General features: G+C 46.5%; 1 protein-coding gene across 4 annotated transcripts in view; it reads right to left on the minus strand.

The window, feature by feature from the left end:
* Positions 1–22452, minus strand: part of LOC144158637 (uncharacterized) — a 210865-nt gene that overhangs the window by 24889 nt on the left and 163524 nt on the right. For all 4 annotated transcript variants that reach the window (XM_077689667.1, XM_077689669.1, XM_077689668.1 and 1 more), the window contains 10 exons: positions 21286–21416; positions 18380–18666; positions 17202–17527; positions 13446–13847; positions 12648–12692; positions 10405–10545; positions 5758–5850; positions 3646–3783; positions 2299–2359; positions 575–626 (listed from right to left, as the gene is read on the minus strand). In XM_077689667.1, the coding sequence (XP_077545793.1) occupies positions 575–626; positions 2299–2359; positions 3646–3783; positions 5758–5850; positions 10405–10545; positions 12648–12692; positions 13446–13847; positions 17202–17527; positions 18380–18666; positions 21286–21416 (1676 nt within the window). The remainder of the gene's footprint in view (positions 1–574; positions 627–2298; positions 2360–3645; positions 3784–5757; positions 5851–10404; positions 10546–12647; positions 12693–13445; positions 13848–17201; positions 17528–18379; positions 18667–21285; positions 21417–22452) is intronic.

Consider the following 22452-nt stretch of genomic DNA (forward strand, 5'->3'; position numbering starts at 1 on the left):
CAGCAAATCTGAGGTTACTGAGGTATTCTCCATTAACCCTTACTCCCACCTGTTCCCAATCCAACGTTCTGAATACTTCTTGTAAACATGCTGTGAATAGCATTGGAGAGATTGTGTCTCCTTGCCTGACACCCTTTCTTATAGGTGTCGGGCAAGACACTCTTTCAGGAAAGACACTCTTTCTTTTTGCAAAAATATTGAATTTGAAATCACACGCGAGACTCGCGTGATATAGGCCAGCACCAAAAACGTTATCAGTGTATTAACCGCACGTTAGCATTAAAAACGGAAGTGGAGCCCCCGCTGCAACTGCCGAGTGGTTTTATTGGCGATGGGTTTGGTCGGTGGCCGCCAAATACAGCACAGAAAAATCACCAGAAAGTGGCTGGGGAGTTGTCATCGCTTCATCTGCCTTCTTTAACATCTCCGTTGATTGCTCGAAGTTTGCGACGGAAATGACATCGCTGTAACTGGGACAAAGCAACATTCACTCAAACGAACCAAAGTCTTTATGGCCCCTTTAAAAATAAAACAATGGACGCTTCGGAGTTGCACCACACGAGTCACTACTCACGTGTTTCGGTCTGTGCTGCACACGGACGGGAAGTAGAGCGTGGGCAGGGCGGCTGCAAAGGCACAGGCACACACAGAGACAGATCGTCAGCAAGGCGACAAGTCACACAACTGCACTGCACTGCAGCTATGTGCAACCGTGCAGCCGACTCTCGTACAATTGACCAGTAAAGTTTGGCCAAATCACGCAAACAGTTGTATCGAGCAAAGTCACGCATGCGCAGCTTTGGACTCAACAGGGCCAATGAATTTGGTCAGACAAGTGACGCAGTAAGATTACCTGCTTACAGAAAAACAGCGCCAAGAACAGAACGAAAGGATGAGGAAAACAACAAACACGGACAAACGAATAGGGCCTGTGTTTCCTGTTTTCCCCGTCCACTCATCCTGTTTCTAGCGCTGTTTTTTTTATAAGCGTAAACCAACTAGCCCGGCTTTGCACTTTAGGTTAGCTGGTTGAGGTTCAAATTGACAAGTTGTGGCAGTGTAACAGTGCAAATGTGCAAAAGTAAGCCAAAAATAACATGCGAGTAACAATTTTGTTCTGGAATTTTTTAATCAAAGCGAATGCATTCAAATTGTCGGATGGCGAAAAGAACTTGAAGGTCCCCAAATGCACTCTGGTAATCAGCGCAAGAAAAAAAAAGGGACAAGGAAGAAACAAAATTTACCTACACAATCAAGCAAACATGGCAACAAATGTGATCTAAGTAAACTTCCAGATTTGTAACCTCACGGGAGGTTCAATTAGAAGACACAATTTCCTGTACTTTGATGGCCTCAATATCGCCGCAACTGCAGTTCATCCAACAAACTATAGTCACAAAATTTCCCTTCAGCAACAACAAAGAAGAATTCGCAAGAGTCCATATTTATCAGCATTATATCACTCAAATTCTAGGAAAGAAAGTCATCATGTGAGGTTACAGCTAGGACTTGAAGATAGCCCGGCACATAAAATCTCACCTTGGCCCAAAAATTAGCAAAGAGCAACTGCTAATTGTTAGACCTACGCTACAGATGACCATGCATGCAAAAAACATGCACACAAAAGAGTGAACACAACTACTGTTAAACACAATTTATGTCGAACATGCAGGCCGTTTAACGTAAGTTGAACCATGCATTGCGTGATTAACAACTGTTCCATGTCTAACATTTTTTGGGCTGTGGACTAACATAAGTTGAACCATGCATCATAAATAACAACTGTTCCATGTCTAACATTCTTTGTGCTGTGGACCTGAACCCACTTCTATATTTTGAATTAGCAACTAACAAAAAGGGAAACATATTTGCATTAAATGAATCTAGCTCGAATTTCTTCAGCTGCAAAGTCATAAAATTGCCCAAGAACACACAGAAATTCTGAAATTGCTGAGAAAATTCTCTCAAACTAAAATTTACTCATTAGTGAGCAGATGCCGTGTTTTCACTAAGCTCAAAAGTCCATACCAAACTCATTACCATACTTACTTTACAAGCTGCCACTAACGAACATAGATAGCCCTGAGGGGACAGTCTGCTAGATGCAAGTGAAACTGACTGGCACTAACTGCCTTTGTGGAATCTACAAAGGGCTCATTTTTTTTTCTCAATGTAGGCGATGCATGTAATGCTTGAAAAAGTTCCTGCTACATTGGCCTGCCAGTATTACGCGACAAGTGAACAGATCACGATGGTCAAGCGGTGGCAAAAAAGATGTGAAAGAGACGGGCCACTCACGCTGTTCCATCAGGACCCCAGCCCGCACAGAGCATCCACCCAGGTCCACTATGAGAACACGCTGCGGGAACAAGAAGAAGAATCACTCCCGAGTGGTGGTTTCGTTCATGGTCTTGCTCATTTACAAGTGGTGGTCTCAAAGGAGTGGTGCTCCATGCTAAGCATAATTTCTAGCTCAGATCCCCGATAATTCAGCGTTCTAAAATAGTTGAGGAATTTTGGCCTAAATGTGCAAGAGTTAGGGTATTCATTTATTGAAGGAATACTGCAGGCCATTAGCCTGGGCAAGAGGGGTACGCATATCGCACACAAAAAAACAACAACAAAAAGCATGAGGTATGAAGTGAAGCAAAAGGGGGAAAAAAAAGAAGGGGGGAGGGGGGTGGGTGCCTTTATGGCACCTGAAAAACATGGGCATAATTTAGACGCTCTCTATGTCACACGTTGTCGAAACTGGGCAAAAGGCACTTCCTTCACCTCTTTATGAAAATAGAAACATGAGGAACTATAACAAGCATTCAACACACACAGAAGCTCTTATCTCCCTTCCCAATCTCTCTCTCTCGACACTGCTTTAAAGACAACACCAGGTTCATCACCAACACCTTGTGGGCCCATCTAACAACAACCATGAAAAGAATTGAGGGGCAGCTGAGAACTTCCAGAGGACATGAGGGTGAAAGCCTCGTTGGACCTTTTCTTGATCTCTTGTAGAAGTTTCTGTCGAGCTTTGGGGCCACGCCCGTCACCACTTGGCCAGCCCTTTGGACAGAGCACCCCCTGGAGCTCATTCCATGCGCTAGCCACAGCCAAAGGCCACCTATTCTCTCCCATCGGCAAAATAACCTCTCAAGGGGGCTCGTGCTGCACATGTGGCAAAGTCCTACCCTCTTTTGATGCTGTGGCTTCCCTTTCCTTGTTCGTGATCCCCGGCTCAAGCTCCCTGGCTTGTGCAACTTGAACTCTTTTCTAATGCTTCTGTGTACCTCGTGATTGAACAAACAGAAAAGCAGTCACTGGCCAAGTCAAAGAAGGTCAAAGGTGTCTCAAAACCCATACAGGTTCCTCGTTCCCAACGTCTTTTCTTTCCACCATGGGTCCCTTGTTCACAGGGTCTTTTTCCTTTTGTGAAACACCTTTGAACTTTACTGATTTGGTCAGCGACTGCGCTTCTGTTTGTTCAAATAAAGCCTGAGCAGCCCAACTTTTGCTGAACCCCTGACTGACTACCTCACGACGCTTTTGTACCTCAAGGCATTCCCTAAAACCTGGAGCCTCTAAGGCTTTCGCATTGAGACTACCGAGAGAAGAGAGGTGCCCACGCCCAGCAGCAGCAGCAGCCCTCACCTTGGTGCAGGGCAGGGGCCTGTGAACAGGCTGGACAAAGCTCCGCTGGGGGTCCTGCTGGCAGTGGGACTGCAGGGCCTCCAGCCACGACTGGCACTCGCGCTCCGACACGCACTTGACCGCCACGTAGTGACCCTTCTGCACGCACAGGCACACAGCACTCAGGACACTGAACCACGACGAGGTCGACTCGAGTCAGGCAGAAAGAAAATGGAGCGGAGCGTATTTCGAAGGGTCAGGAGGAGGGTGGCGCACGCGGCTATGGTGTCATCTCTCTCACTGCCTCCCCCCACTCCTGTTTCATGTGTTGTCTCCAAAAAGCACCCTACCCATCCCTGGACGCTGAATCCAAACCACTGTCTGTCTCCCCCGTCTCCACATGTGAGCGTAGCTTAGTTTGCAAGACAACGGGCTTTGCTCTGCTTCTCTTCCCACCCAGGTTCGATCCATGGCAGTGCCAGTAGTTTGTTTGTGTACCCTGGGTGTAGCCAGTACTCAGAAGTAGCCTGGTAGTCTTCTGCTGACGCGGACATTAAAATTTCTTTGGCTGGTTAGACGCATACTGAGTAAAAACCTCTCCCGTTCATTCCAGGAAAGTGGTCAACATCAGGTTGGTGGGTCGATCGGTATACCTCTGCTCGCATGTAAACCTTGCACAATGCCAACGGCGGATCTGCCTGAAGTGTGGGACCGTTGAGACGTGGACCCACACTTCACATAGGATTTGCTCACACACTCTCCCATTAATCTTTCTAGAATGTAGAAACAAACAAAAGTCGAAATGTCTTTCCCGATTTAAGCTTGTGCCTACACAACCCACAGACATGCATACACCCGGCGCCCACAGCCTATAGTGGCAAGCTGCGGTCATCAAAGTCCCTTTGCATGAAAAAAAAAACACCCACAGTCCTTCTCACACTGGTAGCCTCCAGCTCAATTCAAAGCAATCCCTGCACTCCCTGTTAAGGGGGAACATGGCTCTTAAAACTATTTCTTTTAATTTCTAAGCAAGCTCTGTGAAACTTGCAAGGCTTATTGCTGCTTTCTTTCCACTGATTTCAAATATGGCGTTATTTTTGTCATTCAATTAGTTACCAAGATAATTAGAGATAATTAGCCATTTTTGCAGGAACAATAGACAAAACAGTGTTAGTCGTAAAACTGTAATCTCTAGATTTTCCAATACTGTGAACCATGTTGAGTGCAACAAGACAATCGTTTTTTTGATGCAACGCTTGGAACTAGTTTTGCAGCTCAGCGAACTTTGGTGTTTGAAATGGGAACTCAAAATGGTTCCTTACCACTCGTGCCATCAAAGTTTACTGCGCTGTAAAATTAGTTCCAAGTGTTGCATCAAAAAACCGATCGTCTTATTGCACTCACCAGGTTTCACAGTATTGGAAAATCTAGAGATTACAATTTTATGACCGACACTGTTTTGTCTATTGTTCCTCTAAAAATGGCTAATTATCTCTAATCATCTTGGGAACTAAATGACTGACTCAAAAAAGAGTGGCATGTTGAAATCAGTGGAAAAAGAGCAGCGAGACTGGCAAGTTTCAAAGAGTTCACTTCAAAATTAAAAGGAGCTGTTTTAAGAGAAGTGGACCCCCTTAAAGGCGTCGTTTCTTTGCCACTTACAAAAATTGACCAGCTCTCTCCTCCCTCTCTGTAGCTCTGCTCTTGGTGCAACCGCGCTTAGTTCTCGCACTGTCTATCAGATCAGCTTTTTTTATTTTTTTTTTTACCAGTCCATGTATAACAAGAAAGCTGACCTCTAGGCCAGAACTGGTCTTCACTCAACTACAAAACAACCAGGTGAAAAGTGCGCTCACCGAGCTTTGTGCTAAACGAAACAGACCATTAAACGGTTGTATACCCACTAAAGGAAGCAAACAAGCAGTTTGAACAATTCCTTTCTCCAACTGTCCATAATAATGCCGCAACACTTTTTACAACATACTCCTTGTAAATTCCCAAGGAAAAGCACTTATTACTAGTGTAAAAAGTAGCACTCCTAAAAATAAAGAAATAAGAAAGCAATAAACATTTTTCTGGGGGAATTCTCCTTTTTTTTCTTGAAGTTTTCTATGTCGATTCTAAGTGGCTTACCCGGTCATCGATGCCGATCATGTGGTTCTCGAGAGTGTCAACCTGGCCTCCCAGCAGCTGAATCTTCACCAGTGGCTTGGCCGACTTGTCGCTCTGATCCGAGACGGGGACAAAGACATAGCCAAAGACGGGTGAGAAGCCGAAATAAGCATGCATCATCGTTGCACGCTCAAAGAGAAGACACTGGTTCTTCAACACAGACAAGCTGCAAAGCTCTGTCTCACAAACTGTATACAGTGAAATCTCGTTGATACATTTTTTCCGGGAACCGGAAAGTAAAACGTATTATGCGAAAATCGTATTATCCAAAAAGGTTAAACAAAGGAGGAAAATATGCGTACTCCGTCAGCGATTCACTTTTATAGCAATATTGGAGCAGCTGGTCAATTTGTGCTGCACTTTCTTCTTTTCAACGTCTAGGAGTAAATTCTTCCGAAACGTAAAAAAAAGAGCGTGACAGTATTTTGCATTTTGCCGGACACTGTTTTGTACGACAATGCGTGTCGTAAATTGTTGAAACTTGCGTCACCTTTTACTTTACTGCCGAAGGGAAGTCCTGAAGCTTCAACTTTTTTCTACAACTCGAAGGAAGACACTGGGAACCCGCTTTGTCTCCCCTGTAAACTTCTGTGATAGCTACGACTTCTCAAGTATGATGTCAACAGGTTTTGTGGCATTCCTAGACTCTCCGTGATATTCTCCCCTCCCCACTGCGGACTTCGGCAAGAGTAATCCAAGCACATGACGGTGAAATGATTCTCTTCAGTGGACTTTTCTTACAAAAAAATGTGTACACATAATTTGACAAGGCGGTAAACAAAAAGATAACTGTGAACATACCTCAACCGAAGAGACCCCAACCCACACAACGCTTAAGGGGGGACGCGGCTTTCAACTTCGGAAAAATGACCAAAACATCGTTTTTTTTGAAACCCACATATTCGGCTTCTATGTTTCCTATTCTGTGCGTCTGCAAAGTTTTTACGCTGAAAAGCGTCGCAAAGTGGCATAAAAAAATACTTTTGTCAGGCGCGGTGACAAACTATCAGCGCAAAAGGGCGAAAAAACGGCAATTTTCGGAGCGCTCTATCTCCGCAACGGTGCTACCGGGCGCGGCCATTTTGATATGGTTAGATCGGCCGAGCGATCGTCTTTCCGGTTCTGCTCGTCTCTTTTATCTTCGTTCATTCACAAACGCACAAACGGCAGAAAAGAAACGACGCACAAACGAAGCTAGAAATAGATGCTGAAGCGCTATTGGTCCCCGGTCGGGGCACAGAACGACGACCCTCGTGATTGGATGTTGCGGGCGCAACGCAAAATGGCGGCCGCCTGAGCTGCGTAGCGAGTGGATTGAGTTCATTTTCGCCGCTGCGCTCGGACGAGTTTCTGTTCAATCTGTGGTGTTCAACACGGACGTTATCGCGATGGGAATGCCAGAGATAACGAGCCGGATTACGGGAAGTTGTGTGGCTCGAAAGGCGGAGGTCATCGAACGCTTCGTGGGGCGCGTGACTCTACCGTCGCCAGACCCCGGAGGGTGACGCGGTGTGCGCGCTTGCGATCGCGGTTCGTGAAGTGAACTTTTAGTTGGATTTGCGATGTTTACACGCTTAGTTATTGCTGTGATTTGATTGTGGGCTCGCTAGCCTTGGGAAAGAAACAGTCGACGCGTCAAACGCTGCGGCGCGCACGGCATAGCCGACGCGCATTGGAGCATCACATGACTGGGCAACCGGTTACGATTGAACGCCAGTAGTTGTAATTAATGCCTGCGACGTTAGATTTAATCTTAAAAGCGACCTGACCAGCCATATCAGGTATAATCAAAGTTCGATATGTCGCGGTAAGCGTGCGCTGCGATGCGCGCGCGCCATATCGCCTTTCTTGTGCAACGTTTCCCGTGCACTTGTAATTTTCATGCAAACTGGTTTGAGTTAGTAGTATAGGAATAAAAATATGCTCTCTGCGTTAAAAATGTACGTTACTGTGGCAGCATTTAACAGTGATTTTTTTTAGGGAAATTATTGATACCATTGCTCAGGGCATACTGGCTGTGCTGCGAGAAATATTGGATGCCTTGAATGTCAAAAGTAGTAAAAAAATATGCTCTTGCATTGAAGTTGGGAGTTATGCAGAATACTCTACCAAGCTTCAAAGTAGCTCATTTTCATCCTTGTGGTATGCAAACTTTTGGCAATGAACACCTGCACATTAGTACTAAGTTGCTGTGCCAGGCAAGATAAAACATAAAAAAAGCCAAAAATGGTCAAATTTAAGTAAAAAAATGCTTAACTTGTTGCCATGGTGACAACACTGCAAAAGGAGGTTGTCCAGTGCGATACAGCCAACCAACTAACCATACTTTGCATTGAAAGCCCATTGAAACCCATCTCCCCTTCGTTTGGTTTGCAAAGGGGGGTATGTACTCTTCACGGAGGAGCTGAAAATGATGTTTTCTGGAAAGAGAAAGGCTGTAAAAGGCACTCCAATTTCAAGGCAAGGCCTTCCAGAAGCCCCATGTTCAAAAGGACATGAAAGGCTACAACCGTGACGACTTCTGATATGTGAAACCTATGTTGCAACTTCGGAAGCCGTTTTCTCAAAACGTTTTTTTTTGCCACCTGTGTCGCTTGTACCAGGGATTTCTTCATGACCGCTGGGTCTATTTTGATTCCGTTTCTTGCATTACATTCCTTGATGAACTGTTCAGGTCGTGACACTTTTGGTTTTCCAGATTTGTTTTTTGTGATTTTTTATTCAAATAATCGTTCACAGTTGACATGCCTGTTGCACATTAACCTCTAAAAAAATGAAAACTAAAAAACATTGTGTTGTAAAAAAAAAATTCTAAAACTGTCACGACCTCATCCATTCATTTGGGAATGCAAAGCACTTCGAACAAGTTTTCTATCGTGTTTTATAAGCCGCTCAAGCTCGGTACAAGCGGAACAGAAAGAATATTTCATACATAAAAAAGTTTTCAAAATATTACTTTGAAATTTTTATAGTGTTATCACAGAAGCATTTCCAGTTGCTGTGCCAATTTTCATCAAAATCCACAAAGAAATAAAAAAGTTGATTTTGAAAGCCACGTCCCCCCTTAAGGGGAGACCTTTCCAGGCTTTAAATCAGTGCAAGGAACTATTTCAGTCAACAAAAGTGCTTTCAACTGGGCAAGTTGGGTTTGTGACGAATAATGAGATTTGAGCATGCTTAGGTGGAAACCACAGAAAGGCACAAATACTACAAGTTGGTGCCTGTTCTTGCCGCTTTTTCTTCAAACCCTTTTGACATCCTGTTCTCTTTGCACTGCAATGCTTTCCAGCTTGACTTTCGGCACACAAGAGTGACCAGTGCCAGGCCTTCGCTGACATTTCAGGCCACGAAACTTGGCCATGCAAACCATAGGCCTGAAACGCCCCCAGGAGGTTTAAAGAAGCCATGAAGACAGTGAAACTTTCAAACTTAGTGCTATCGGACAGCACTGAAAACGTAGTTATCAGTGTTGGCTGCACGTTAAGCCTTCAAGTTACACAAGTTGCACTAGAGGCCCCACGACACTTGCCCAAACAAGATTCTGTTATAAAGAGGCCACCACTGGGTCTGGCAACCAGCTGCGGAGTCACCAGTGCTTCATTTGTTTTCGCTAGTATCTCCCATATCTACCGTACTTATTCGAATCTAAGCCGATAGTTTTTTTGAAATACTGATATATCAAACTCCAGGGTCGGCTTGGATTCGAGGATTTTGAAATACGCGCCAATTTCCAAGTGAAGTGGTGCACAGCTAGCGCCACCCAGAAAAGAAAGTATTGTAGCCATTACTAGACGAGCCAGTAGCCATTAAGGGCCATAGGCCACCATTTTGAATTGTGCAGATAGTGGCCTGCGTGTGGTGTGGCGTTTGGTTTTGACAGCGCAAAAAGAAGCGGTGCCATTATAGTGCCGCTTTTAAAAGAAAGGTTGTTTTAGCTGCGGAGTTGTCGTTGAACGTTCAAGCCGGGCGGGACTTCGGCGTGGATGAAAAAAATGTCCGTCGTTGGAGGACGCAACGGGAGAGGATATTTGCGTGCGCCGCAACGAGGTTGGCAATCACCGGACCACGAAAATGCCGTCACCATGAAATGGAGATGGCATTGGCTGACTTCGTTTAGACGCAGCGAGCAGCTGCCCTTCCAGTAACGACGGAAGTGCTCCAGGCAAAAGCAAGGGAGCTTTTAAGGGAACGAGGCTTATCGCGGGCACACTTCAAAGCCAGTCGGGGCTGGCTACAGAAATTCATGAAGCACTTCGGCTTTAGCCTCCGTCGTCGAACCTCAATCGCCCAGAAGTTGCCCGGTGATTTTGAAGAGAAACTGATTGAGTTCTAGCACCGCATCTTATGTTCAATAAACATGTTTTCTTTTTGTGAACGCTGACCTCGCCTTTTTGTTCGGCCCACATTCAAGGTAAGTTTTTTTTTTTTTTTTTTCGCGCCTTCGGACTTTCGGGGGTCGGCTTAGAATCGGGGCCGGCCTAGATTCGAATAAATACGGTATTTTAAGTTCTTGGCAGAATAGGCGTCACTTCTACCGGGCTCAAAGAAGTCCTTGTAATGAGCCAAACTGGTATTTTGACTTCATGGCCCCTTTAACAGTAGACGCACCTCTAGGCATGCCAACGTGCCGTCCTGTAGTCGCATGTACCGCCGCCTCCAGGGGTTCCAGTAGGTGGCCTTCTTGCGGTTCGAGGGCATGACGTCCAGGTAGCCCTCCTTGTTGATGCAGGCCCCAAAGTCCCTCGAGCCCTGCAGGGCACAGGGACATGACACCATTAGCCTGATGCGTAAAGGCGCTCTCACTCAGCTCAGACTTTTTGTAAAGACGGTAGCTTCTTGGGCTTCTCAAACATGAAAATTTGTCTGCGTGTTCCTCGATTGAGCTACCAGGTCAAAAGTTTATTCTTAAAGGCCAACTGCACTCAAAATTTCGACCTCTTGAAAACACTATTTTCGCATGGTCTGCCTAAAAAGAAAGCAAGATCCAAATACAACACCTGAAATACGCGCGTGGACACCGCGAGCAGTCAGCAAAAATCGCCGCTTTCGAAACCGAAATCGATAAGAGCGCGGCCATTGAAGTGACGTTGCAGCCATCCAGCAAACTGCCAGCAGCTCGGGACCAAGCCTGCGCGCAAGCTCTACGCGCTCATGAGGCAGCAAATGGGTGAAGCATTCATAGCAGGTTTCAACCGGTTCTCCAGGTGTGTGGCTGGCCAGAGGAAGAAGCCCTGGCCTGCCGTAGAGTCACAGGCGTGTCATGGCTGTTCGCGCGGTCTGCCGGCAGGTGCAGCGTGGTCTGCGGCGGAGCTTTTTTAAACGCTACAGCCTGATTAACAAGGTGTTTCACGGAGCAACCACTCGTGTTCCAGCTGATTTGGTGGTACTAATTAGACAGTAAAAATAAATTTGGTCGAGGTGAAATTTGACTACAGTTGGCCTTTAAGTAAGAAGTATGTATATATGGGCAAAACCTTTTCAAACTAGGAAATCTTGAAGCATGGCTTTTTGCATGACTCTAACGCACCCCTTTTTTCAACAAACGCAGCCTTAAAAGTTGCATGCACGTTACCATTGGGCCAAAACCGAAATCAGCTTCCAATGTTGCACGCTGCAGTTTTAATGGCAGCAGGAGCTGGATAAGGATTTTAAGAAACACACAGGATTTTCGCTGCCACAGCTGTGTGTGTCAAGTAAAATGTCTCCTGCAGGTACACAATTTCACGACTTTTACATCTGCGCAGTAAAATCGGCGAAAAATTACTGCCCTAAGTAAACTTACCTGCACGCTACAATCAGGGGCACGTTATAATCGTGCAAATACAGTACATCATGCTTGTCAACGCTGTTAAGCAAAAAGAAAACACTGGCCCTATTTGAGGCAAAACAGAAATACATATCTGATACTAGTAGTTCTCTTTTAATTAAAATAGATGTTAGCTTGTTTTGTGCGACATCAAGTAAAAAATTTACAAAGAACATTATTTAACCAAAATATAGAAAAAGGGCTCGTTCTCTAGCCTCGAACTTCAGGAGGTGGCATTTCAAGCCAAAAAGTAACAAAAGGTGCCAGCAGATGGCCTGCCAGCAGTGTGAAGGAGGGAAATTTGAATTGGATTCAGCAGACATTACTGTGCTTATCCAGAGAGGAGCAAGATGGCAGGAGAAGAGCATGACAGCATGAGCAGGGGAGAGAGCAGATGCAGTTACGTGGCTGCAGAAGACCACTGTCTTTCAACCATATTTTCAACAAAGCAAGCAGATACGCGGGCAATTTTTAAGTGGAGACCACAAACACGGCCCACTGCACTGATCATCATATGGAAGGTACGCCATCTAAGAGGGCATTACTTTGCAGCATCACACACACTTTGAGCATGGACATTAATCGATCACACTCGGCTGGACATACCTTCACAGGGGGTCACAAAAGGAGGCGATTGTTTTTCTACAAAACATTGCTGACTTGGTTCTAGGTAGTGAGGGGTTGAACGCATACCACTGATTTTTACTCTAATGTTTCTTGAAATTTTCTCACTGTGAGCAACTAACTCACGAGAGCGCCATGGCTGGAAATTTCGCCATTTCTGAAACTGCACTGACATGTGGCAGTAACACACAACCTTGGTTACAAAGGTTCCTCCGTGAATACGTATCGTTGGCTTCAACAGCGCGCCTTGATTCCTCAATGAGCTCAGCTCAATTTGCGCATTATTTAACGCGTATGAATACCATTCTCTGCATACTGTTTCCCCCTACACACCAGGTAGGGCTTTAACAAGGTTCCAACTCCTTCAATGAACTTCAAACACAGGAATTCAGTGGCTCTACCATGGTTATCTGTTCCTCACCTGTTGGGGCATCTCAATTCTGTACAGTTCCTTGAGCAGGCCAGTCTGAAAAGAAACAAAGCTCAATTTATCGCCACCATGCAAAAAGCGTGCATCAAGCTCTAACCTGCTAACCCACCGAAAGAAAAAAATCTGGACACCCTGCCACTGGCATTACGCCTCTGTACCCAGTCGCAGGTCCAGGCTGCGACTTGCCGCAAGGAAATGACTACCAAACTGAAACGCACGTCTAGTGCAATGGCATTTCTACACGGTGTCATATACAAGTTTGACAGAGTTAAAAGTTTGACACTGACACACCTTTGCTTCTTAGGCAGTAGTGTCTGTGTAAATGTTTTTGTCAAAAGGCTCTGTTACCACTCCCGAGTCCCACATTAGAATAGACTGGCATTAGGCCCCTGCACATAGTTGAAGGTGAGGGTTGCGGCTGACCATCACAAAATGCCTACCAAACTGAAACACACATGTACTGCAAGGGAATTTTGGCAGGGTGTCAAAAAAAAAGAAGTTTGACAAAATTAAAAGTTTGCCACTGACAAGCTGTTGACTTAGGCTGTATTTGTATGAAAAAAGGCTTGACGTCGGGCTAGTTGGTAGAATATCATTTGAAAGGGGCTATGGTCTTTTCACAGAAACAAACACACACACAAAAAAAAGCTGCACACTTTGTCATGAATGCGGCACTTCGTAACAAAGTGTGCATATTTTTGTGTGTCCGCTTCTGTAAAAACTACTTATCACAACCTTTTCAAAAAGATATTTGTACATTTTTTTTTTAAAGCAACGCTTGGTGCTCACCGGGTCCCACATCAGCGTAGAACTCCTTGGCAGCAGCTCGTCGTCCACAAGGGAGGCGTCGACTTTCACTGGCGGCGGCGTCAGCGTGGGACATGCGTCTCCGTTGGTCGTCCACGGCAACGGGCTGCTCGTGACGTGGTGGTTGACCGTCACTGTCGTGACCGACGATGGTCGTGACGGTCGTGCAGTCACCGTCAGGGTGGTTGTGGGGGGCGGTGTCGACAGCGGTGCATTGGCGGTGGCCGCAGTCGTGTGATGGCGCGACGGCAGAGGTGGGGGTGACTGGCCGTTGGTCGTGACCGACACTTGCTCGAAGCTCTTGATGAGCTCGGCCAGACGGCTGCCCTTGAGGAGCTCGGGGCCCCGCGACAGCGAGTCGTTCTGCTGCTGCGCAGACAGCACCTACGCAAAGGGCGTCGTCCTCTTGACAATGCAGTTGAAAACGCCGAAAATCCGAACACGGCAGAGGTACAAATCAGATTGATCCTTCTTTCGAAACCCAGGCCCCTCACAAAACTTCCACGATGGGTACATTTCCCGAGTTTTCTGCACTGAGAAAATCACTGTTGTTCCCATATGTTCATGAATTCTCCAAGCGCAGGGCCACACCAATAATTGACAAAACCCCTCAAACATATGAAAGCCTACCAGGTACTCTTCTAAGCACTTGGCTTCTGTTCTTGTTTTTTGCCACCAGCGTGTCGAACTGTTCAATGATCAAATTAGTGCCTCAAGCCGAGTAGCAGCAACAACAGCACCACATGTAATGTTGATAAAAGATCGCCGGGCCACTTTTTAACCATCTTATCTTGGTAGAAAAACTCACATTACGTTGCTCCATGGAATTGGTCGAAAACTTGTTGCCTCTCGTATGCACCTGCAACTTTATCACCTTTTGTGCGTTGCCTTTACGCTCACTGCTCTCACTTCTGGCTGTCGTGCCAGAGAAGAACGCTCGAAGAAGCAGCAAGCACGCAAAATCTACGGGGTGCAACCACTCAGCCTGAAGCGGGACATGACCACCTTGCTTCTAATGCAACACGCCAAATAACACAACCTGATATCAGAGTGGATTGACGAGTGCAGTAGCCAGCATCCCAGACAACCCAGCCAAAAGCTTAGCAGAGTTTGGGTTTGGGCTAGTTGGTATCGGTGATCCGTGATTTATACTAGCACAAAAAACAATGCAAAAAAAACAGCAACTCACTGAGGTGTGATGATGATAAGATAGGTTTTCTTGGAGCAAGGGCATCAAGGCCAAAGAGCACCAATGCCATGATTGTGGCTATCATTTAAGTAGGTATTTAATATTCAAGGTGCTGTATAGAAAGATGGATATTATTTATATGGTTACGACTGGTCAGCGTAGAGAGCCAGGTGAAATCACTACGATATGAACATACTGGCATACACATATGGCGGGATATCAGTGAAGTTGGTTCCTTAAGCCACCAAACTCCCTGAAGCGTGTTGGGCAAAACCAATTTATGCAGTTATAATTACAATGGCTCACACAACTCACAACTCTTCCACACCCTCTGTGGCTTTCTTTAGGCAAACAGGTTAATTGCTGTTGACACCTATTTTTCTCACAAGAATGAAATTCCAAACCACCTAGACACTTAAGAATCTGGACAAGTTGGCATCCATTTACCATTTTGAAGGGCAGTGTAGTAGACAAATACACAAGAAAACGAAGAAGCGAAGACGACGCTGAACTCGCAGCAAGTTTTATTACGAGGCACCTGGGTTTGGTTTCAGCATTTTAGCATGTGCTGCGTTTTCAATAGGAGTACCTAGTCGCGGGCTCCGCATTATCCTGTCCCCTTTCCTTCTCTCGAATGTTTGTGTACTACGCTGCCCCTCCAGATAGTAAAACACCTCCTTGCTCTCTCTAGATGTGAGCAAGACGCCACTACCGAGTAGACGGGGGTAGCTGACCCCGGTTGGCACAAGTTCTCACCAAGATCTCCTCTCCAAGAACACGGCAGTCAGAGCTCTGCCGGGAGGAGTTCTCCAATATACTACAGTCTATGCCCGTTACAACGAACCCTCTGAATCCGGAAAAAAACGTCCGCTGTAGCCGAAGTATGCAGTATCCGACAAAAAGAGGGGGGGGGGGAGGAGTACGAGTCCTAAAGTGGGTTCTTTGACCGATATGCATAGTATATACACTTTGTTCTTTCTACACGCCTGCAGCACCTCTGCACAGTGTTCGCGCGAGGGCAAATAATCGCGTAAACACCGTTTCCAAAGCTTAGCACCGGCACTTGGAAAAAAGCTAGCGCTTGAAGTCAAGCGTGTAAAGACGCATGATGAGCTGAGCAAGTAAAGCAAGAATATAGCTAGGCACAATTATTAACCAGCTATAAAACATCAGTCGTGGCCATCAGCATTAGCTAGGCTCTTTTAAATCCAACTCACGACGAGGCAGGTTTTCCCGAAACCGTTCGTCAAACAAATCGGATCGCCGCCTGACGTTCCTCCAAGGCAGCTTCCAGATTTTTAGCGATTTTACTCTGGTCATTGAAACAGCTGCAATGAAATAATCTGATGACGGGCAGCTGTAAAATCGAAAGTTAGACCAGTTGGACTGCGCACGATTATCGGCAGATTGCACACAATGGATGGGGAACAACCCCCCTACTTGAGGCATTTCTTACCTTTTTTCACCGAACGGAACGGGAACGATGCATGCGTGGGAATAATAAAAGCCGAACTTCACTTAACCAGAGTTTTTTTATTACATAAAAAAACTGACGAGGGCAGACTAGCCTCCGAGTGCACCACTTCCGAGTATTCGATAGCCCTGTTTTCAATCTCACCAGAGTCGCGTTTATCGGCAGCGGCTTTGTTCTTGACGGTACAGCGAACCGTCTGCTTAGACAGGCCTGTACTTCTGGCGATGTCGGCCTGTTTTTCCCCATGTTCAACAGCGTTAATTACGCCTAATTTATCCGACAGTGAAATCAGCTACCCTGCCGCTTATGCCGCTGGTCGCACAAAAAAAAAAAGCCACTGGCACTGGCTTGGCTTGGCTGCGCCAACGACCCGGCTGCCAGCAATGTTGCCAGACATAACAGTTTTCTTGCCAAAATAAACAAAAAAAAGTATATCGGGTGCCGGCCCCGCAGAAGTCTGCTATAAACACTCAGTCGAAACAATTTTCCCCTAAAATTTAGTCTGTTGTAGCCGATAGACTGCTTTAGCCGGGTCCGTTATGAGTGGAGTGGACTTCATTTAAAATGCATGGGGACCAGACAAACCAACAGAAATGGTCTGTTGTAACCGAAAGTCCGTTGTTGCCGGATCCGCTGTAACGAGCGTAGACTGTACAATGATTGTGAAACTCCGCTTTGGAATCTGGTCTGTGGGAACACCCCTGCTTCGTTGAAGTTCAGGGGCAAGTGCACTGGTACGCCACCTAAGGGACAAAAGCTCGACTTTGCTCAGCGTTATTTACACAACTGAATAAAGTAAAGCTTGCTTTTCACACGAGGAGGCGCTAAATTAGGTGAACATCACTAACGTTTCCTTAGCTTTTCTTTTGTGACTTATGGCAGCAGCCGTGAGTGCTACTTCAACTGTCTGCCAACAGATGACAGTCTACTCAACTTGCCCCAGCCTGCCCCTGTTTTACCCCAGTGCAGGTAGGCAAACCGCAGACTGGTTTTTGATACACGAGGCCCGCGAGGAGTATCGCACGAGATGACGTGGAGTAACCCTGCAAGCAAGCGCACCTGCTCCTGCACTTACATTGCGGAGAGAGTCCGGGCCGTTGCACTGTATGGACACCGTTGCCCGGGGCACAGCGACGTCGCTCGAATGCTTCGACTCCTGCCTCGGCTCTGGCTTTGGCTCTGGCTTGGGCTCCGGCTTGGGCTCCGGCCGTTCCTTGCTGTCCGGGCTGGTCTCGGGGCTGCCCCGCGACGAGTCACACTCCCGCGTCCCCCAGGGCAGCGAGTGCAGGCCGCTGTCGGTGTCTTCGGATCGCTTGCCGTGCCTCCGATCGTCGTCGCTGCCGCTGCTGTGGTGCTCGTCCGTCACTCCAGAGTCGTGCTCCGTCATCCGACTCCGCTCACCTGCATTTTCGTGTCAAGCTTGCTCGGACCCCTTCACAAAACTTTTTGTTTCGGTAAAATTATGGCAAAAATGTGTTCAAACTTTCATTTCTTTCCAAGCTCCCTATCGCGAAGCAAGGTGACTTTAGATGCAGCGCTGTCAATGAAACGAGTATTGAAAATTGAAAGCACTGATTGAAAAATGACCTATACTCAGGTACAAGTCAAGAGCAGCAATAGCTCATGTAACGTACGACTCGTGATAGACTTGCGACATCAACGGGCGCATGTGTTTTGAAAGGATGATGATGATGGTTGGGTTTTTATGGCGCAAGGCCGGCTAAGGGCAAAGAGCGCCAGAGAAAAGGGTATTTAATGAAGTGGTTACCACAAAAAGGTAGGTAAAAAAAAAACGTGTAAACCGAACATAGTAAAATCAGTTAAAGATAATGGTGATGGCTGGTGTATGGGGCCAGTTTTGATTATGCGTGATAGGAAATGAGGTTTAAAAACTTAACGTCTGACAAGTACTCAAACACACGTTTCACGGAAACCATGGCATCGTCACCCAGAAACAGCGAGGGATGTAGGGGAATATGTTGTCTGTAGAGTTCTCTGAAGTGTTTGTGTCATGTTGTGTGAAGTGCCTTGCATGTGATTAGTATGACGTGTTTTGAAAGGAGATTGCACTAAATGTGAGACATCGTCTGCCTTCTCTCACCTAGTCTTTTGTCACCGCTGTAATTATTCATAAGCAAATTAAGTGCAAAAGATCACAGAAACGACTCCAGCCACGTTCAAAATACTCTCAGTAATGCATTTTGCGCCACACGACGGAACAGTAGGCCTCTCATTTTCCCGCAGCCCGCTCACCCATGGGGTCGGAGCAGTCGGAGTTGCTGGCGTGGTCCTCGTCCTCCTCGGGGATGACCTCCAGCTCGGTCTCCTCCGGGTAGTAGGCGTAGTGGTGCCGCGAGTCGTAGCCGCCCCCCCGCTGCTGCATCTCCTCCTCCTCCTCCTCGTAGCGCAGGTGGTAGTCTCCCTCGTCGTCGTCCGAGGCGTCGCTGGGGGCCTCCCGCACCAGCGGCTGCGGGCTGTGGCTCTCCCCGAGAAGGGTCGAGTCCTCCGAGTGGTAGTCGTCGGCACCCATGAACGTGTTGCTGGGGGCAGAAGGGAGGGATGATGAGAATGGCCCTTTCTATGAACAAAATTGGCCCCGGCTATCGGCTGTGTTTGCAACGAAGCTACAGTGAAGCTACGGCAGTGAAGCCATGGCAATAAAGCTATGGGTAGTGAAGCTACAGTGAAAATAAAGCCCCTCCATACTGCTTTCTTCCGCTGCCCAGGTTAAGTAGTGCCAACCGGCCCTCCCCCCCTCTTTTTTTTGCTCCAAGCTATGGATGCGAATGTGCCGCCATGTTTTGTAGTCAGCACCATCATGGCCTGTTGTATACACGCATTGGGTGGAGCTGCTTTGTCCCTTTGCTTGGCATGCTATGTCTAAGCTCCTCCCATAGTGCTTTCATACACCGCATAGCAAACATAATCCTTTTCCTGGCCTTCTTGCACTGCTGAAGTGTAAGTGCCGCCATGGTATTTTAAATGCTCAGCCACCACCACTTGCTACTGCAACCGTGCCATTGACGTGCGCTGATACACGCATTGTTATTTTGCAGAGCACAAAATCGGCGTGGGCAGCCAAAGAGCGTTTCGAAAGCGCGTACAAGCATGCACGTATTTACCGCCCATGACTGTCACCGCTGAATGCCGGAGATTGAAGGAAATAGGTTCACCGAATCCAGCAGAAGCAGGACTAGAAGGCAACACTTTTAAAATGATGGTGCTACTTATAAAAATGGCCGTGGAGGGCTTTAATTGGTGCTACGCTAGTGCGGCTACGATAGTGAAGCTACAGTGGAGCTATATGGCAATGAAGTTAAGTAGTGAAGCTACAGTGAAGCACTTTCCAGGGGTGTATAATTGTTGTAGCCTCTGGGTTCCAGCCACACTTGCTTCAAGGCAAGCGAGAGAATGTTTTACCAGCAATAAAACTGCCTGCACCGATCAGCTGTAGCTGCAACCAAGCTGTGGTGAAGCTACGGCAGTGAAGCTGCAGTAAAGCTACGGTAGTGAATCTACAGTGAAGCACCAGCCAGGCGTGTGTTGCAGTTTCCAGGTCCAAGCCGCACTTGTTTCAAGGCAAGCGAGAGAAGGAACAAGCTGGAGGGTGACAAAGTGGGGGAACTGACAAGCAAGCCTGCACAGTGCAAGCTACTGCTGAAGCTTCAATAACAAGGAAACACGTATAGGGGGGACTGGGCAAGAGGCCGCCAAGCTCCATATACAGTTTTTTAGCATCAGTATACAACAAGCTGCGATTTTAAGAAATTCCCATTAACCAATTTCTTTCATCTCCTAATCTGAGATCTGTTCAAATGTAGAAACATCAACCTAATGAAATTTACAGATTTACAGTGTTTACAAACTTACAGACTTACAAAAATATTTATAATGTTTATCCTGCATGGGAAATCTCATTAACTTAATTTGAGGTGCAAATGCTATTCTCTGGCACAATCCTAGGTCAATGGTCACAAATATGCATATCGACTAACTCACAAACCAAGCTCGAGTGTTGCTGAGATTACTGGCCCTATAAATCAACTAACCCATCAAAAAAAAAAAAAATTGGCCGCTGCCCAATGCCTCCCTCCCTCCCCTCCCGCGCAACAATACATCCCAGCTGTAAGGGACATCATAGTAGGGAAGAAGGTGACCGCAAATATCTATTTTTAGACAAACCTTGCAGGATATGGTAAAGGGGACTATACAAAGGAAAAAAAGCTTTGACAGCATATAACAAACACATGGGAAAACTGCCATTTCCCAGCCCCATTTATAGCCACTGACTTTTACGCAAAAATGCCCACTGAACCGTGCCAAACAAACTACTTTGCTTCCCTCGTGAGCCTGAATATAAGTACTGGGCTGCATCCACACACACAAGCATACGGGGCTCTTGTACCTATTATGGACTTTGAGAACCTCATCTGCTCTGAACTACCAACTGAGAGGACTTTTACGTACCAAATTTCAGTGAATCTAAAGACAGCCTCCCCCTGGCATTCCCCTACGATAAGCGTTTGCTTGCTTCAAAGTCTTGACAATGGTATATTCCACAGGGCGTTCTTTGTTTAATTCACAACTCCTTCCAATCAACGAAAGTTGGTGCCTGCAGTTCAGATGCTTTCCCATATAACACATATCTATTCTACAAAGCTGTGATGACAGGTGTGATACGACAGCTTCCAAACATGTAGCATTTGCCCTTGCTCCGACCTTGGAGCAAAGTCTAAAAATTTCCCCTCCTCTTTATTCTCCTGCAACTGAGTTTCCATAACCCTATAAACATGAGCACAAAAACAAACATCTTTGCACTGGGCACACAAATAAAAGAATGCAACGAATCCTCTCACATTTTCCTTTCATGCATACACAGAGTAACTAGTGTCTTGCTGCAGTTGGTGTTAAGAATGGTGTAATGCAGCTGGCATAAAAAAAAATTCTTCACCAGGTCTACTCCCCAAGTGTAGAACAAACAAGAGTTGCACATTTCAAGTTCTAACTCCCCATAACCAACTTCATTACAACTGGTTTTGAGAGTGGAAGTATAAAAATTTTCCAGAGCAGACGCACAAACTCTCGTCACGACGTCAATACAAACTCTTCAGAAGCGGTTTTCAAGCTGGGGGCAGGCAGAGAGGTAGTCGCTATCATACCGGTGCACCACAAAGTCCTTCGAGTCGTAATCGTTGTCGACATGGTTTTCTCCCGGAGCCGCGAACGGCGTGGAGAGTGCCTCGTGAGACGAAGAGCCATCGTCCATCATGGAGGAGAAGGCCGCCTCCACCTGCACAACAAAAAGGTCCGACCTCAGGCCCAATGTTTCATGTCACCAACAAACAACGCGCCTGGAATTGTGACCGTGTTTTAGTCGTAGCGATCCAAACAAATAATTGTAGAGAGCTAATGAACCGTGTGCGCAACCATCTATTATGGGGTAGAAATGAAATGAAAGAACAGCCAAGCCTACTTTGCTCTGTGCGAAGTACTTGACCCTGGTCTGGCCGTGCAGACCTGACCGACATTCTAGCCAGGCAAATGGGAATAGTGAGTAAGACCACAAGAGAAACCACAGAAGCAGCTAGAGCATCCCACCCTCCGCTCTCACAAGGCATTTCCAGCATGAGGTGACGCCGCCATCACTGTCAAAGCGGCGTTTCCGAGTCACTCTTTGGACTTCTGTTAGCTGTCAGAACTGCTTTGTTTTGTTCACTGGTTGTACTCGAATAGAGATGCAAGTTTTCATGAAAATTTGAGGTGCTTGAAAAAAAACAGGTTTTTTTCTAGTTTTTTTCAGAAAATTACGAAAACTTGGAAAAAAAGACTTGTGCGCACACTGTTTTAAAAACCCGACACATTTATTTAGTAGCACTTTCCAGAATATAATTGTTTCATTACTGCACACAAAAATTCCAGCAGAGCTTTCAGTTTCAAAATCAATGGAGTGATTTCACGTCAATTCCTAAAGTTCCGATCAAAAAGTGCGAACAGTCGTCAATCCGTGTCTGATTCGGTTCCGCTTGCCACGTCGATTCTTTGCTGTGAAGCCGACGAAGCCTTCCGGACATTCAGGTTCGAGTGCACGTACACGAGCTTCTGCACGCGATCGCCTGAAAGCCGGTTGCGTAGCTTGGTGTGCACGTTTCCGAATTCCGACCAGTTCCTTTCGCAAGCCGCAGAAGAAGGGGGAATTTGCAGTATTTGACCGGCGATGGGATTTAAGGGTTCATTAAAGCAAAGTCCTTCCCACCACGTGGATGGGTCTAGATGTTTCGCAGACTCCCAAACTCCTTCACTGGACCAAATTCCTTTGCAAGTCCGGT

The sequence above is a fragment of the Haemaphysalis longicornis genome, unplaced genomic scaffold, assembly GCF_048455015.1.
Source record: "Haemaphysalis longicornis isolate Haplotype H1 unplaced genomic scaffold, Haemaphysalis longicornis Haplotype H1 scaffold_10, whole genome shotgun sequence".
NCBI classification, from domain to species: Eukaryota; Metazoa; Arthropoda; class Arachnida; order Ixodida; family Ixodidae; genus Haemaphysalis; species Haemaphysalis longicornis.